General features: G+C 51.0%; 6 protein-coding genes across 6 annotated transcripts; 3 read left to right on the top strand and 3 right to left on the bottom strand.

The window, feature by feature from the left end:
• Nucleotides 1–539: 539 nt before the first annotated feature.
• cbfA (uncharacterized protein) lies at nt 540–1,592 on the top strand (the record flags this gene model as incomplete). Its single annotated transcript, XM_056637197.1, has 3 exons — nt 540–692; nt 810–943; nt 1,046–1,592. 3 exons carry the CDS (start codon nt 540–542, stop codon nt 1,590–1,592), a joined length of 834 nt encoding a protein of 277 aa, XP_056483227.1.
• An 824-nt stretch (nt 1,593–2,416) lies between these two features.
• On the bottom strand, nt 2,417–4,209 carry N7509_012559 (putative SIR2 family histone deacetylase (Hst4); the record flags this gene model as incomplete). Its single annotated transcript, XM_056637196.1, has 2 exons — nt 2,417–3,780; nt 3,879–4,209. 2 exons carry the CDS (start codon nt 4,207–4,209, stop codon nt 2,417–2,419), a joined length of 1,695 nt encoding a protein of 564 aa, XP_056483226.1.
• A 1,171-nt stretch (nt 4,210–5,380) lies between these two features.
• N7509_012558 (mediator of RNA polymerase II transcription subunit 16) lies at nt 5,381–8,815 on the top strand (the record flags this gene model as incomplete). The annotated part of the gene is made up of 10 exons (XM_056637195.1): nt 5,381–5,547; nt 5,643–5,988; nt 6,065–6,308; nt 6,367–6,833; nt 6,886–7,105; nt 7,172–7,291; nt 7,354–7,464; nt 7,525–7,791; nt 7,851–7,982; nt 8,040–8,815. The coding sequence occupies 10 exons, from the start codon at nt 5,381–5,383 to the stop codon at nt 8,813–8,815; spliced, it is 2,850 nt and encodes a 949-aa protein (XP_056483225.1).
• A 653-nt stretch (nt 8,816–9,468) lies between these two features.
• On the bottom strand, nt 9,469–10,248 carry N7509_012557 (60S ribosomal protein uL29; the record flags this gene model as incomplete). Its single annotated transcript, XM_056637194.1, has 3 exons — nt 9,469–9,700; nt 10,046–10,185; nt 10,246–10,248. 3 exons carry the CDS (start codon nt 10,246–10,248, stop codon nt 9,469–9,471), a joined length of 375 nt encoding a protein of 124 aa, XP_056483224.1.
• A 348-nt stretch (nt 10,249–10,596) lies between these two features.
• Nucleotides 10,597–11,433, top strand: N7509_012556 (putative vesicle transport v-SNARE protein Gos1; the record flags this gene model as incomplete). Its single annotated transcript, XM_056637193.1, has 3 exons — nt 10,597–10,659; nt 10,748–10,861; nt 10,930–11,433. The coding sequence occupies 3 exons, from the start codon at nt 10,597–10,599 to the stop codon at nt 11,431–11,433; spliced, it is 681 nt and encodes a 226-aa protein (XP_056483223.1).
• A 501-nt stretch (nt 11,434–11,934) lies between these two features.
• Nucleotides 11,935–13,095, bottom strand: N7509_012555 (mitochondrial ATPase complex subunit ATP10; the record flags this gene model as incomplete). The annotated part of the gene is made up of 2 exons (XM_056637192.1): nt 11,935–12,559; nt 12,656–13,095. The coding sequence occupies 2 exons, from the start codon at nt 13,093–13,095 to the stop codon at nt 11,935–11,937; spliced, it is 1,065 nt and encodes a 354-aa protein (XP_056483222.1).
• Nucleotides 13,096–13,708: the final 613 nt, after the last annotated feature.

Here is a 13,708-nt window from a genome sequence, read left to right as displayed (position 1 = left end):
ACAAAATCAACCTTCGAAGGCTGTTTTAAACTTCAGGCTGAATTTCAAGATCCTTTTTTATAGAAACGATTGTGCATATTGACTCCATACTAGTGGTAGTATATATCCTTGCAATTCAGCATTCTATATCCGCGGGCGTGGACTCGGATGAGTACTAGTAGTTGCGTACTGTATGGAACTAGAGACGTAAAAAGACGAATCATAAAACTTATATCATAATACCACTACTAGGCAACCTGTAAATGCCATCAAACCGACAGAGACCCAGATATGCGGTGTATAGCGACACCTTTTCCATCGTCCCCACATCCGCCACGCCCACCGCGTCGCGAATTTCGCGTTCTCACCCTCCCCTCCCAACCAACCACCAAGACCAAAAAATCCCCCCACAACATCGACTCCAACACAGGAGGTCATCTCAAAAGCAGACTCAGCATCGACATAAAGCCCACTACCGACGAATTGCCCGCCAAAACCCAACTAAACTAAAGCGACAAGGCCAGCCAGTCCCAAGGGGATAAGGCTCAACCGAATCAAAAATGCCTCCGCGCAAATCTACGTCCTCCGTGACGCCCGCAGACCCAGATGAATCAATCCAGCTCTCGCCGCAAGCGCAGACAAGCTCTGACAAGCCCATCACCGCAACAGAGCAGCAGTTGAAGGCGCGGGCAGAGGCTGGCGTTAGCGTTGAAGTAAGCACTCCGCTCCGCGAACAGGTAGATGGAAACTGGAACTGGACCAGGACCAATCTATCCTGCAAGAGGCAACAAGAAGAGTCGAAACTAATGACCGCGTTTCCAACTATACAGGACTATCTCCTCCCCCGCTCCCTAACAATTCGACTGGCGAAATCCGTCCTCCCACCCAACACAACCATCCAAAAAGACGCTGTTCTCGCGATCCAAAAAGCCGCCACTGTATTCGTGTCATATCTCTCCTCACAGTACGTTTCATTGCATTCTATGCTACTCTCTCCTCAAAACCCCACCCCGGACCATTCCAACGAAAACGAAAAGAAAAAAAAATTAAACTAACAACCACCCAGCGCCAACGAATCAACCCTAAAACGCACCGTCGCACCCGCAGACGTCTTCGCCGCCCTCTCAGAACTCGAATTCGACTCCTTCCGCACCCGCCTAGAAGCCGAGCTCGAAGCGTACACGGATATCAAGGCCGGAAAGCGCAAGGCGAAGAAACCCGAAGAAGGGGACACTGCCTCTGCCGGTGCCGGAGCTGGAGCTGCTGCCGGTACTGGTTCTTCGGCGGCGGCGCGGGACGAGGATGATGATGTTGAGATGACTGATAACCCTGCGAAGAGGGTGAAGAGGGATTCTGAGGGGAAGAATGGGGGAGATGTTGATGGGGATGAGACACAGGATGAGGAGGAGCATGAGCATGAAGATGAGGAGGAGGAAGAGGAAGAGGAGGATGAGGATGAGGAGGATGGGGAGGAGGAGAAGGGGCATGAGGAGGATATTGATCGGGTTGAGGATTTGGATGGGGAGCGTCGTCATGTTGATCCTGATGATGAGGAGTCGGAGGATGATGATGGTCCTGGGAGTCAGTTGCATAATGATTTGGGATTGGGCTAAACAGTAGCGACCGGGCACTGGCCGCTAGAGTGAGAGTTTTTTCTTTGCTGTACTATATATAATCATGAAATGGGTCTTGAGGTTTTTCATCTAGTTGCTTCAGGTTTGATGCTTCCATTGCGTACCCGGTTTAGGCGGGATTCCTGATGGGGTTGCAATAAATGGCTTCGTGGTTAAAGGGCAATAGTAGGGGCTACTAGTATTAGTACGCAGGCATATAGGCATTGGTCTTGAACGGATGAAAAGTTGATGGTCGTAAATAAGTAGGATTATTATCACTGTTTCCGACAGGACTAACCGCCACATGTAGTAAACTCATCTGTAACCGGACATCATCCACCCATCGCATGTCGGCACAGTAACTCCAGCAGGAGATAGAAGGAGAAACAAAAAACATAAAACCAGATAATGGTTATTCGAACAGGCCACCCAGGGCCCACAAACGCCGAAGCCGAAGCCAACGCCACCCATGCAACGAAACCATAATCTATCGTTGGTATCTTTCTCAAGGACAGATGCATCGAAAAAGGCTGAACGATCGAGCTCGAAGAGTCTCGAAAGAAACAGTGCAAGAGGTCGAAAAGAAGCAGGGACAGAAAAAGAGGAAGACTGGCAAATCCAGTAGAAAATGGCCATGAAGAAGAACATCCATGAAATCAGCATGGGGAATCATAGAACAAGAAGATAAAAAAGAAGAGAACCCGGCGCCATCTTGAAATCATGCACCATCATACGGAGAGAGAAGTGAAAAGAACAGAGAAGCTCATGAAAAGGGTCACACGGAACATGAAGTGTAATCAGACCGGTGTCATGCAAAAAGGGTATTATGAGACAACCTCGGGAATGGTAGCGGCGTCCTGCACACCAGCTTTCTTGACGAGGCCTGGGAACATGGCACCTTGTTTGGGGAGACCATTGCCGCGTGCGGTGCCGAGAGGATTCTTTTTGCCAGCAGTAGCAGCTGGAGCAGCCTTCGGCTTGGAGACCTTGCTGAAGTTCGTAATGGGAGCATTCTTGGCCGGGGTGGGCTTGGGGCCACGTTTCTTGGGTGCTGTTGAAGCGGCGGGCTTCTTGCGACCCTTGGCTGGAGCAGTATTTGTACCCCCTGCCTTGAGAACTTCGTTGAGGCTGAGGCCACGACTCGCCGGGTTGGCAGTTGATCCCTTGGCTGTCTTGACAGCCTTGGCGGCGGGTAGATTTGGTTGTTCGTCCTGGCTGGATGAAGGGGTCATTAAGCCGGTATCACTGCGAGGGCGCTTCTTCGGAGTACTGATGACAACAGAGATATTGGCTGTCTTATTCTCTCGCTCAGAATCGGATGCTGATGATTCCTCTTCGGATGTGGAAGGCCAGGCCGGCTCTGGGAATTCCCAATTCTCGTCTTGAACCTCTGTGTGCGGTGGAAGGTGAGCAAGATCGGCGATCTGGTCTGTGTTTCCTTGGACGATCAGGTCAAAGCAATCATCGAATTCCTTGCCGGGAGGTGGTTCATTGTTAATAAACATGGTGACGCCGTCTTTACGGCTCCGGATGACAGTACACAGACTCTTGACAAGGCGACGGACGCCAGGAATTTTCAGACTCGTACCAGCGACGATCAGGACACGGGGGCGAGATTTGACGTCCGCATTCATGACAGAGGTGATGGCCTCTTCGTCGGGGTTATGTTCGTTATACAGAACCATGCGCGGTCGCATGCGCCCGATGCCGTGGCTTCGTTGACCGGTGGCCTGACGGGCTGTATCGTTGTCACAGCAGGCTTCACAATCGGGCGGATCGGCCTCACAGAACTGACTCGGCTCCAAATCTTGCAGATGGCGACACTTTTGGCAGACCATCTTCTCGATGCTGCCGTGTAGTTGAATGGTGACGGGCCATCGACCCTTGGTGCCACCAAGGGGGATTTCGGATTTCAAGGGCTGCATCGAGGTTTCGAGGCCATCGATATTTTGAGTATACAGACGCTTGAGCCGATTTCCTGAACCGAGACTTGCCAGCATTTCGTGGAATTTGGTGGGCTTGCAATGTTTGATTTCCTCTGACAGCGACCGAACCAGTTCATGGAAGGGGGCGGTCAAAGCGTCATCTTGGTAGACGGCAGCATCAAAGAGGAGCTTGCCGGAAGCTTTCAATTTGTGCTTTTGCTGTAGAGACTTGAAAAGACCACCTTCGGAACGAAAGTCCGGAACTATACATGTGGTGGTTAGTTGGTCCAAGATTTACAGTATGTTGAGTATGATTGGAGAGGGGATCCCAAAGTGGGAAGGCGGCACATGAAAAACTTACTACCCGCAGAGGTGGAGATACCGGCGCCAGCAATGACGACGATGTCTTTTTGGTAGCGAAGAGTGTCAAAGAGCAATCGGACCTGATCTGACTGATCTTCTGAGGACCTGGAGAAAGAAAGGTGTTGGGTGGTGCGCTCCTTGGGGAGAGGGTTGCGGCGGCGTTTCTTCTTCGCGGGCGGGCAGTCTTGGCGCGTCGAGGGCAAATCCTCCGCATCTTGCGAGGAGGACGGGGTCGGGTACCGCAACTCTGGCTCGGGCGTTGACAGTCGAGATGATGCTAAGGAGCTCAAATCGGAGACGCTCGAGACATCGGAAATATCTGCAGACATGGCGAAAATGGATGGTGGAGGAGTAACACCTGGCCAGAGGGGAGGGATGATAGAGGTTGACCAAGGGCCCAGGGGTTGAACAGGTCGGAGAACTGCGGGAAGCAGGGGATTATTCTCCCTGGAAAATCACACAGACAAATGACCAGACGAATAATTAAATCATGTAGGAACCGAATTACCCCAGGTTGAATAATGGAGGAAATAGGGAGAAGGAGGGGGAGGGAGGAAGGAGATTGGGGATTGAAAAGGTGTGGGAAGTGGAAAGAGATGGGAAGTGTGGGAGGAGATGCGATGAGGTCAGCCGAAGAAAAGGGCCTTTGATATTGCAGAAAGAGGCTCGGTGTTGTGACCCACGGGAATTAAACGGGGAGAGTGGAATGTGGTTGTTGCGGGAAAAAAGAGAGAGAGAAACGGGAAGGGAAACGGTGGTATGCCCCCGGGACAGCCAGGTCGGCTCACTCGATGATGCGCGTCGATGCGAAGTAGCATTGGGGGAAATGGAATCTTAGGGGGAAATGCCTACGGGAAGGGGGGACGAGAAGAATATTGATGTTATATCTACAAGGATATGTGTTGTATATCAATCGATATCTATATATAGCATTTTCATTCATTTTCAAAAACGATCCTTTGAACACTTTCGATTTTGTTATTTTCTCGCGTGTGAATCAATATTGTTGTGTTTCGAGTTTCTCTTTGGGGCCCTGACAGTTCGATGCTGAGTACTCGATGCTGATTGGTGGGTTCTGATGTGGGGAAAATATTCTGCTGTGATTGGCTGGGAGTCGTTGGCAGGACTACGCATCACGTGCACACTCTCTTTGCAGCATCATGTGACACAAGACATCCAGCGATGAAGGTACGCCCTCGAATATCGATAGTTCCAGGCCCATTCTTCCTCGTATTCTTATTCTTATTCTAGACCCTTGGACTGCATTACATTGCACATATTCTCTGCCCCAATAATCCCCAGACTGTTATCATCACTACGACATTTTTTTGGTTTTTTTTTCTCTCCATTGAAGTTGAACCCCGGTTGATACTCGGCGGATCCCTCCCCGTATCAACAACCGCCGGTACTCCGTCGATCGGCGAAGCATTCAAGAGCCATGCGGGGCTGACTCCTCTCCTGCGCATGTCATAACTTTCCCTCCAGTCCCACCTCCACACTATGCCATTGATCATGGAGGGGGGCATCGATGTTGATGATCTCTTTGGCGAATCCAGCTCCCTGGGCTTGGGGCTGCCACCCCCCGTGTCCGTGCCCATGTCCATGCCGATGCCCGCCAAAGGCCTCGCCCAGTGCCTCGATGAGATGCGTCTCCTAGGATCTCGCCAGTAAGTGATACTCTTTATTCTGGCAGATATTCAACAGATACATATTGCCTTTGCCCGTCCTTGCTCTTTCTGGTCCTCAGACTGACCCACCCTAGGAAGATTACCTGGTCTCGCCTTGGTTGTGTCGCTTACATCTCCCCAGATGGCACTCGGGTCAGTGTCCGCCATCTTCAGTGCCGTCCTTCGGATGGCAAGTGGGTGCTTGGCGGGGAGTCATTTTTGGCTACCGTCACAGAAGCCCATAATGGTAACCGGCTTGTCCATCTCTCTTGCAACGAGACCGGCTCCGAGCTCGCTGTCGTCGACTGTCTCGGCCGGGTCTCCATCTACTCCATCTCGATGGCTCTGAACAGTATCACTGGACTGCGGCAAGCAATGCTTGACTCCAGTGACGACAGCAACCAGGTTGTTGGTATGATGTGGCTCAATACAACCCGCTCTGTAAGTCAAACCTCAATGTTGCCAACTTATACCACCTACCACAATTAGCCCCGCCACCACCTAACACTTCATCCAGGTCCATGCCTTCCATCAGGCTACCAAAGTCAGTGGTCGATGGACATATTCGCCGTTCCGCCGGCGTCCAATTGGTCCCTTTCACCCCGCCAACAAAGGCGCATTGATCTGTGTGACCCGAGCGGGCCAGATGCGGCTCATCTATCAGAACCCAGACAGCAAATGGGCAGAACTGCCGGCCGAGTTGAAGAACACCGGCTACTCAGATAGACTGCTAACGCACGCGTCCATGGTCGCAACTCAGGGTATATTAATCCCCAAGCTCATCGGGCTGTAGCACACAGCTAACAACTTCTTCTCTAGCTGGAATTCTGGTCGCTACATACTCAGTCTGCCAAAAGCTTTGCTTATACCGAGTACAAGTTAACTGGAACCCACCACAATGGGACCCAACGCAGGCCAAACATCCAAATCAATTCCCTCTACCTTCCTTTCGTATCCTTCAGTGCAAAGTGGACATGCCTAGTCCCTTCCTGAACATCGACAGAGGAGTCGATGAGCAAATGGCCCAGTCACTGCCATTTCCAAACACTGTATACTCATTAACAAGATTGGAGATCATGTCGGGTCAAGTCGACGGTCAACAAGGATCCACTTCCAGCCCGTGGATCCTGGCTGTCTTCTCTAAACCTCTTCATGCCACACCTGATTACCCGGATCAACAAGGGCCGCCAAGTGTGATTGTCCGGTGGCACCTCGAATCAGCACCGCAAGCCTTCCATCCCAAATTTGACGAAGTTCCGTCGAAGAAAAGCAATTTTCAACCTAAGGTAGGCATACATTTTATGCGGAAAGTTTGATTCTGGCTGACATGCTATCTAGTCCAAAATGGAGCTCCGTCGATTGGAAGACATCCATTGTGATCGATATATCATCTCTGTGGATATGGTAGAACACGGTACCGCTCTTGCCGTCACACACGATGACAGTTCAATCTCTTTCTACGACACAAGGGGTATGACGATATTTAATGGGTTGGATGACGGGAGTACCGTGACCTGTCTGGCCCAGGCTGGGTATCAGTATCCCATGGAGACGCCAGGTAAATTTCCTCAGTAAAAGCTGTCCACTTAACAATTTCACTGACATGCCATTCGCTTCTTGATAGGAATTGCTATCAGCTTTTCGCCGAATTCCTGCGCAGCAGTTTCTCTGAACTCCGAGGGACAACCACAACTACGATTAATGGAGCACTCCTTTGGGTCTGCTGGGGGTTTATACGATGAGAGTATGTTTTAAATGGCGCCACTCGTGATATTTGTTATCTACAGGACTAACTGATTACCACAGGTAAATTCTCCTCTGCCATTGCGGCCCTTACACTCGCCTTCAGCCGCGGCTGTGGAGCAGACGTCAATACGGATGATATTCTCATGGTCGCCCTGAGGCAGCTCTCAGCAGGTCAGTTTCCCTGTCACAGTATATTTTAACAGCCTAAACCATGACTGACATAAACCACAGACGGCCAAGCGACACTGATCACCGAAACGTTTCGCGCATTGCCGGTCAACTGCAACTTCACCGTTGATCAAGAAAAACTCATGACCCATCCTTATATACCCAAGTGCTTGAGCCTACAGGCTGCTCTGGGATACAATGGGAGATTAAAACGACGCACACTCGCATCCTCTGTGCCCTGGGCAGTCATTCAACTCCGCCACGCCTCGGTTCTCTTCGCATTCTTCTTCCAACACACCAAAGGATCACCAAATGAAGCCTACGATCCAGGTACGTTGGCCTGCAAATTTCCCGTCAACATCACTTGCCAACTAACGCCATTCTCTCAGAAATTCTCCGCATGATTCTAGGCAACGCAAAGTGGACACTCGATTTCTCCCACTTCGTCCTGAGCGAGATCTTGGATTTAGCCGCTGACTTCGAGGATGTCTTCAATGACCAGGAAGCATTTACTCAGAAGCGTAAGTCCCACCCATCCTACATCTACCACGCCCAGCTATATACTAACACAGCTCCAGTTAAATCAACAACCTCTATCCCCCTCCTCACCCTCCTCTCTAGCATGTCCCGTGCCTTCCTACGCTTCATATGCCGCGGCCTCCGAGGTGTACACGCCGGCTTCGCAAACACAAACCCAGCAACCCTATCCAACGATTCAAGAATCTACTACACAGAGATCTGCCAAGTCCTCGAAAACTCACCCGTGAGGATAGACGTTTACGAAAAGTTCCTCGCAGGCGTAGACTCCGCCGTGAAACACGCCTACCAAGGCGCCGGCTTCGGCGACGCCGAACGCCCAGGCCCAGAAAAAGAACTTCTCGTCAGCGCGCGAATCCCACCAGTCCTAATCAGTGCCGTAGCAACACTCCTCCGCCAAACCGTTCCAACGCTCAAAGCAGAAATCAATCGCAAAGACATCCTGCTGAACGATTACAGCTGGATTGGATTTGGGACCGATGCGCGGACAGCGCTGTATCGACGCCAGCGTGATGTGGATATTCTTAAGAAAGTTCCTCTCAGACCGCCGCTCGCGGTGGGGAGGGATGGGAAGATTCTTCAGGCGCAGAAGAGGAGGAGGTGTGTGAGGTGTTGTGAGGTTTCGGGGGATACGTCGTTGCCGAGGTCGTTGCCTTATTTTAAGATGCTTGTTAAGTTGAATCTTCTTCGGGCTTGTCCTTGTGGGGGGATGTGGATGTTGGAAACTGAGGCTGGTGCTGCGGTTCCAGGGGCTTCTGTTGGGGGTGGTTCGTCGTTGCAGGGGGCGAGGACACCTGCTGTCATGGGATCGGGCTAGTTGAGGTTCGAGGTTGAGCGTTGGTGTGGGCTTTGGGTGTCTTAGCGTCTATAGTTTCATGTATGTTCGTTCTTTCGATGCCTTCTGCACTAGTATTTGCTAGGGTGTATAGTACTAGAATATGGTTCTTTCTGAAAGGCAAGATTTAAGTGTTCTTCCCAATCACGGTTCCGAAAACGAGTCAAGAATACTAGTACATGGACCTCGGAGACATGCCCAAGTGCCTTTTGAAGGTTGAAGGTTCAATGTTGACGGTGCGACTACTAGTACTTGAACGACAACGCCCAGACCGGGCCATGAGCAAGAGAGGGGCGCAGGGGCAATATTCTGCATGACCATAGTGAATCTACTACTAGTATTACTCCATAGCTCAACCAACTAAACCAGACCAACAGCTGCAGTCACATCGAAGGCAAGGCATTGGCAGAGTAAAGGGGGAAATTTCTAATAATTCATGTCATAAGAGTCGATTTGCATCCTTCTAAGATACACAATCAAATTTCCATTTTTTGGAGTGTCACAAAAAAAGAGATAAAAACGACCCCGGCCACTCGGATTTCTTTTTAGAAAAATTTTATGTAGTCCAAGGGCAAACTCCCATCATCCTTCACACACACACACATAATGCAAGCCACACACGAACAAGACGACATTTAGGCCTTGACGGCGTACTTCCGCTGGGGGAAGTGGATGGCGCGCTTGCGCTGGCGGTCGGTGGTGCGGGTAGCCTCGTGCTTGGTAAGACGGCGGCGGATCTCGCGGGTCTGCTTGACGCGGAGGTCGAGGGGCAGGTACTTCTTGTTCTTGTAGAACAGACGCAGCTGGGCGCGCTGGTTGGCGTTGATGACGGTCAGGACGCGGGCGATGGACTTGCGGACATCGTGGCTGTGGGCGAGATGTTAGTATGACTGGACCTGGAGTGATTGTATTGGGGTGTATATGTGTGGGTGAGTGTGGGTGGATGGGATATGGGTTTTCGAGATTGAGATTTATGGGGAATTTGCGATTCGATGGGATTGTGCATGTGCAGAGCGTAGTGGTGATGGATGTGATATCTGTTGTATATTCTCCGTTGTCGCTTTCGTGGTGTTTTTGCGTTCTGATGAAATTTTCGTGGTTGCCGCCCAATCGCACTTGCACTTGCACAATCCCCGGTCTTCGCAGAATGATCCCCTTTTTCTTCAAAATCGAGTATGTGGGAATGGGAATGGATCGGAATCGAATACGCACATGCGCAGAGTCTTGGCCGAAGCACCGTTGGCGATCTTCTGGACGCGGAGCTGGTTAAGCTCGGTCTTCAACTCCTCGAGCTGCTGGGAGAGCTCCTCCTTGTTCTTGCCCCAGAGCTGACCAGCCTTGACCTTGGACGACTATAAAAACGACATGAATCAGTTCGAGAGCACTTATTTGATCGTGGTAGGCGGACATACCATCGTGGCGTTGTTGTATGTGCGGTTGTTTGGCGTTGAGAAATCGGTCTTCAATACGGGCCGGATCAAATTGTGGTTGTGGGACTAGGGCTAAGCGAGTTGCAACACTAAGCGTGCACGTGATGTGGGAAGTGCGGAAGTGTGGGAAATGGCAGAACTCAGGGCGGTGGGGTAAGGCACTCAGGCACTCAGGCAGTCAACAATTCAGGCACCTAGGCACCAAGGCACTCACCCTCCCAACACGGTTAGCTCCGCACTCACCTTGACGTTGGCTGTCCGGGGTCATCCAGCGCCGACTCGTCGTTTACTCTGTGATTTAATCTTCGATTTCCCGTTTGTCCCCCCTACACCATGACGTCCACCGGTTCCGGATGGACGCAGCTGCGCCAACAGACTCGGTCGCTCGAGACCCAGGTACGATCATTCCCTATCACACTCAACTCAACTCTACCTGATCCCATCCTATATCCTATCCGACAACAGGACTAACAGCTTCAAACAGACCGAGAACCTCTTTCACACATACGCACAATTTGCCGCACTCAATAAACCCCCACCAAACCCAACAGAAGAAGAACTCCGCTTAGAGTCTCAATTAAAAGACTTCCTCGAACAGGTACGCCGCCAACCTCCCACTCCCTATCACCCACGAACAGCACCGCAGCAAGCTAACACCCTCTCCAGCGAGATTCCCTGGTCGCCCAACTCACCCGTCTCCTCGACTCTGAAGCAACCCTCACATCATCAGCCCTAAAACAAAACTACCTCTCCCGCCACCGTGAAATCCTCCAAGACCACCGCCGCGAACTCCGCCGTCTCCAAAACGCCATCGCCGACTCCCGCACCCGCGCCAACCTCCTATCAAACGTCCGCTCCGACATCGACGCATACCGCGCCTCAAACCCCAATGCCGAAGAGGCAGATTACATGCTGGAGGAGCGGGGCCATGTGGAAAACAGCCACAACATGATCGACGGCGTGCTCAGCCAGGCATACTCCATCAACGAGAGTTTCGGCATACAGCGTGAAACTCTGGCCAGCGTTAATCGGCGAATTGTCGGCGCAGCGGGCCAGGTGCCTGGTATAAACTATCTGATCGGCAAGATTGGGACGAAGAAAAGACGCGATTCTATCATCCTTGGTGTTTTTATCGGTCTTTGTTTCTTGATGCTGTTATACTTCCACTAGATGGAATAGGATGGGAATGGGCTGGGCCTCTTTTCCTATTCATTTTGGGGGGTTCCTTTTCTTTCTCTTTCCTCCTGTCGTTTTAAATGGTTTGCAATGCGTTTTCCATCTTGCCTCTACTTGCTCTCTGCTGCAGCTAGCGTTTCTCGAGGTTCATCTTCTTGTTTCTTTACTTCTTGGTTTGGTTTGTCTCATACACTTGGCGTTTCGGGGTCGGGATATTATATTGCCTATGGAACCTTTGTCGCTGCTTGATAGTAATGGCGATAAGTCCGTTCTTTTGTTATTTTGTCGTTGTTTTTGCACACCTGGTCTGACCTGTAAAAGGCGTCCGTCTATGTTCTATTATACATTCTCTATTTTATGTACAAAGGCAATGGAGAGGGGGGGAGCCGCATCGCAGCAAATATCGTACCCAGGAAATCTCACCCTACCAGACGGTAGACCTAAGTAGTTCCTTTCTTCCCAAACGTACCAAACATCCCCGGTCATCTGGCGAGATCACCTCCTCTCCGCCTGCAGAGCAGCCTTCTTCTCCGCAATCAACTTCTGCAACCCATTATTGAGAGTCTCCAACTCAACCGGCTCAGCAGGACCACTTCCAGCCCAACGAATCCGACAAGCATCATCAACAAGATAAACATAACCCACCTTGGAATTCATCATCCCAACCGCCTCCTTCAAAAGCTCCGTAAACCCCTTCTGCACAAGGAAATACCTCGAATGCTGCGCCTCCGGCAACTTCTGTCGCATACGCCACATAAACGATTTCACAAGCCAAGCCTTCATGCGATTTTCTTCAAGATTAATATCCACCCTCTGCACGAGCGGACCACCGGCCGCAATAATTTCAGAGAGCTTAGGGTTCAGCGGTGCGCCGGTGAAGGTTGCGACTTGGCCCTCGGCCCAGACGCTGGAGAATAGGTTCACGATGGTGATTTTGCCTTCGAGAACCGGGGTGGTGTCTTGCGGATCCTTTGGTGAGGAGAGGGTTGTGCCGCGCATGTTGGGGAAGTAGAGGGCTTTGTCGGAGCGGAAGAGGCGTGGGTTCGACTTGAAGGTTTTTCCTTCTGCGAAGCGGAGATTGGACCATTCGCGGAAGTAGGGTTTGGCGACTTGTCGGGTTCTGGAAAATGGTTATATTGTTAGTTTACCAGCTAGTCTTTTCTGGATTCGAGGTAGAACGGAATTCAGGAAATTCGTCACCGGACAGGGTACGTACAGTTCCTTTCGGCGCTTGATGTGCGTATCATAGTCGACGAAGTCGTCTCGACGCTGGCGGTAGCTGCGGCTATCGACGCCGGTATTCTCGCCTGCCTCTGGTGGTGCGGCGGTACCGATTGGGCGGTCCAGGGTTGGAGGTATGAAGTTCTCATCGCTTGGATGGGGGGTTTGTCTTATGGGTTGGTTTTGTTGGAATTGGACGGAGGAGCGCGCGGGGTTTCCGAGAGCGGATGTCTTTGTCGTTGATTTGGATAATTGGCTTGCCTCGGCGTCCTTTGGTTTCGGGGTGCTGTTCTTCGTTGCATAGTTGCGGAGAGAGGCATTCGCGCGGAGATGTGCGAGGGCCGCGGTGCCGTGGAATTGGCACCTCAGACAACGAATTGTCGGGAGAAGGGGGAGATCCGATCTCAAGGTGTTGGTCAATGAATTCCTCCACATATTGGGCTAGGGTTGGGGTGTTTGGTCGGTGGGAGATTCGTCCAACGCGTTCCGGAGTCGTTTCTGATAGAGGTCACATGACATCGGCCGGTTGAAAGTTCCCGGTAGACTAGAGTGATTAGGAGCGTAATTTAGACAAGAGTTCTTTTATTTTCCCTTTTCATTCACAATAGATAAAATAAAATAAAGTAATCTGTAATACACGGCGGATGTAACATATTCACCGGTGGACTGGTCGCTCCTGGATGTCGTGCATGCTCAGGGACTTGTATCTACTAGTAAGGAAGTGATCTGCGTTCTAGATGTCGCCGAGTTTTGAGCGCTCTATACTCGAGGTATACTATACAGTGGAAAACCGCGTGAGCTCGAATTCAAGCCCTGAAGCTTACATTCTCTTTTTTCTTCCTTCTTCTCCTCCTCAAAGGATGGGCTTCTACGCCAACTCAAACACACCTAGTAGCAGGAAATATATGTGACACTTATTGATCGCTTTACTACTTAGTGACTTTTCCAAGGACACCGGGGGAGGCTAGCCTCAATTCAAAATCATTTCATTCGATCTGCTTGAATTCCGAACGTGAATTGCAAAGTCCATACCCTATTGTACTAGTGA

This window comes from Penicillium cosmopolitanum (genome assembly GCF_028827165.1).
Source record: "Penicillium cosmopolitanum strain IBT 29677 chromosome Unknown utg000011l:1.0-3548175.0:1.0-3550911.0, whole genome shotgun sequence".
NCBI classification, from domain to species: domain Eukaryota; kingdom Fungi; phylum Ascomycota; class Eurotiomycetes; order Eurotiales; family Aspergillaceae; genus Penicillium; species Penicillium cosmopolitanum.
The sequence above is the reverse complement of the archived record's forward strand: the minus strand, read 5'-3'. Positions and strand labels throughout refer to the sequence as shown.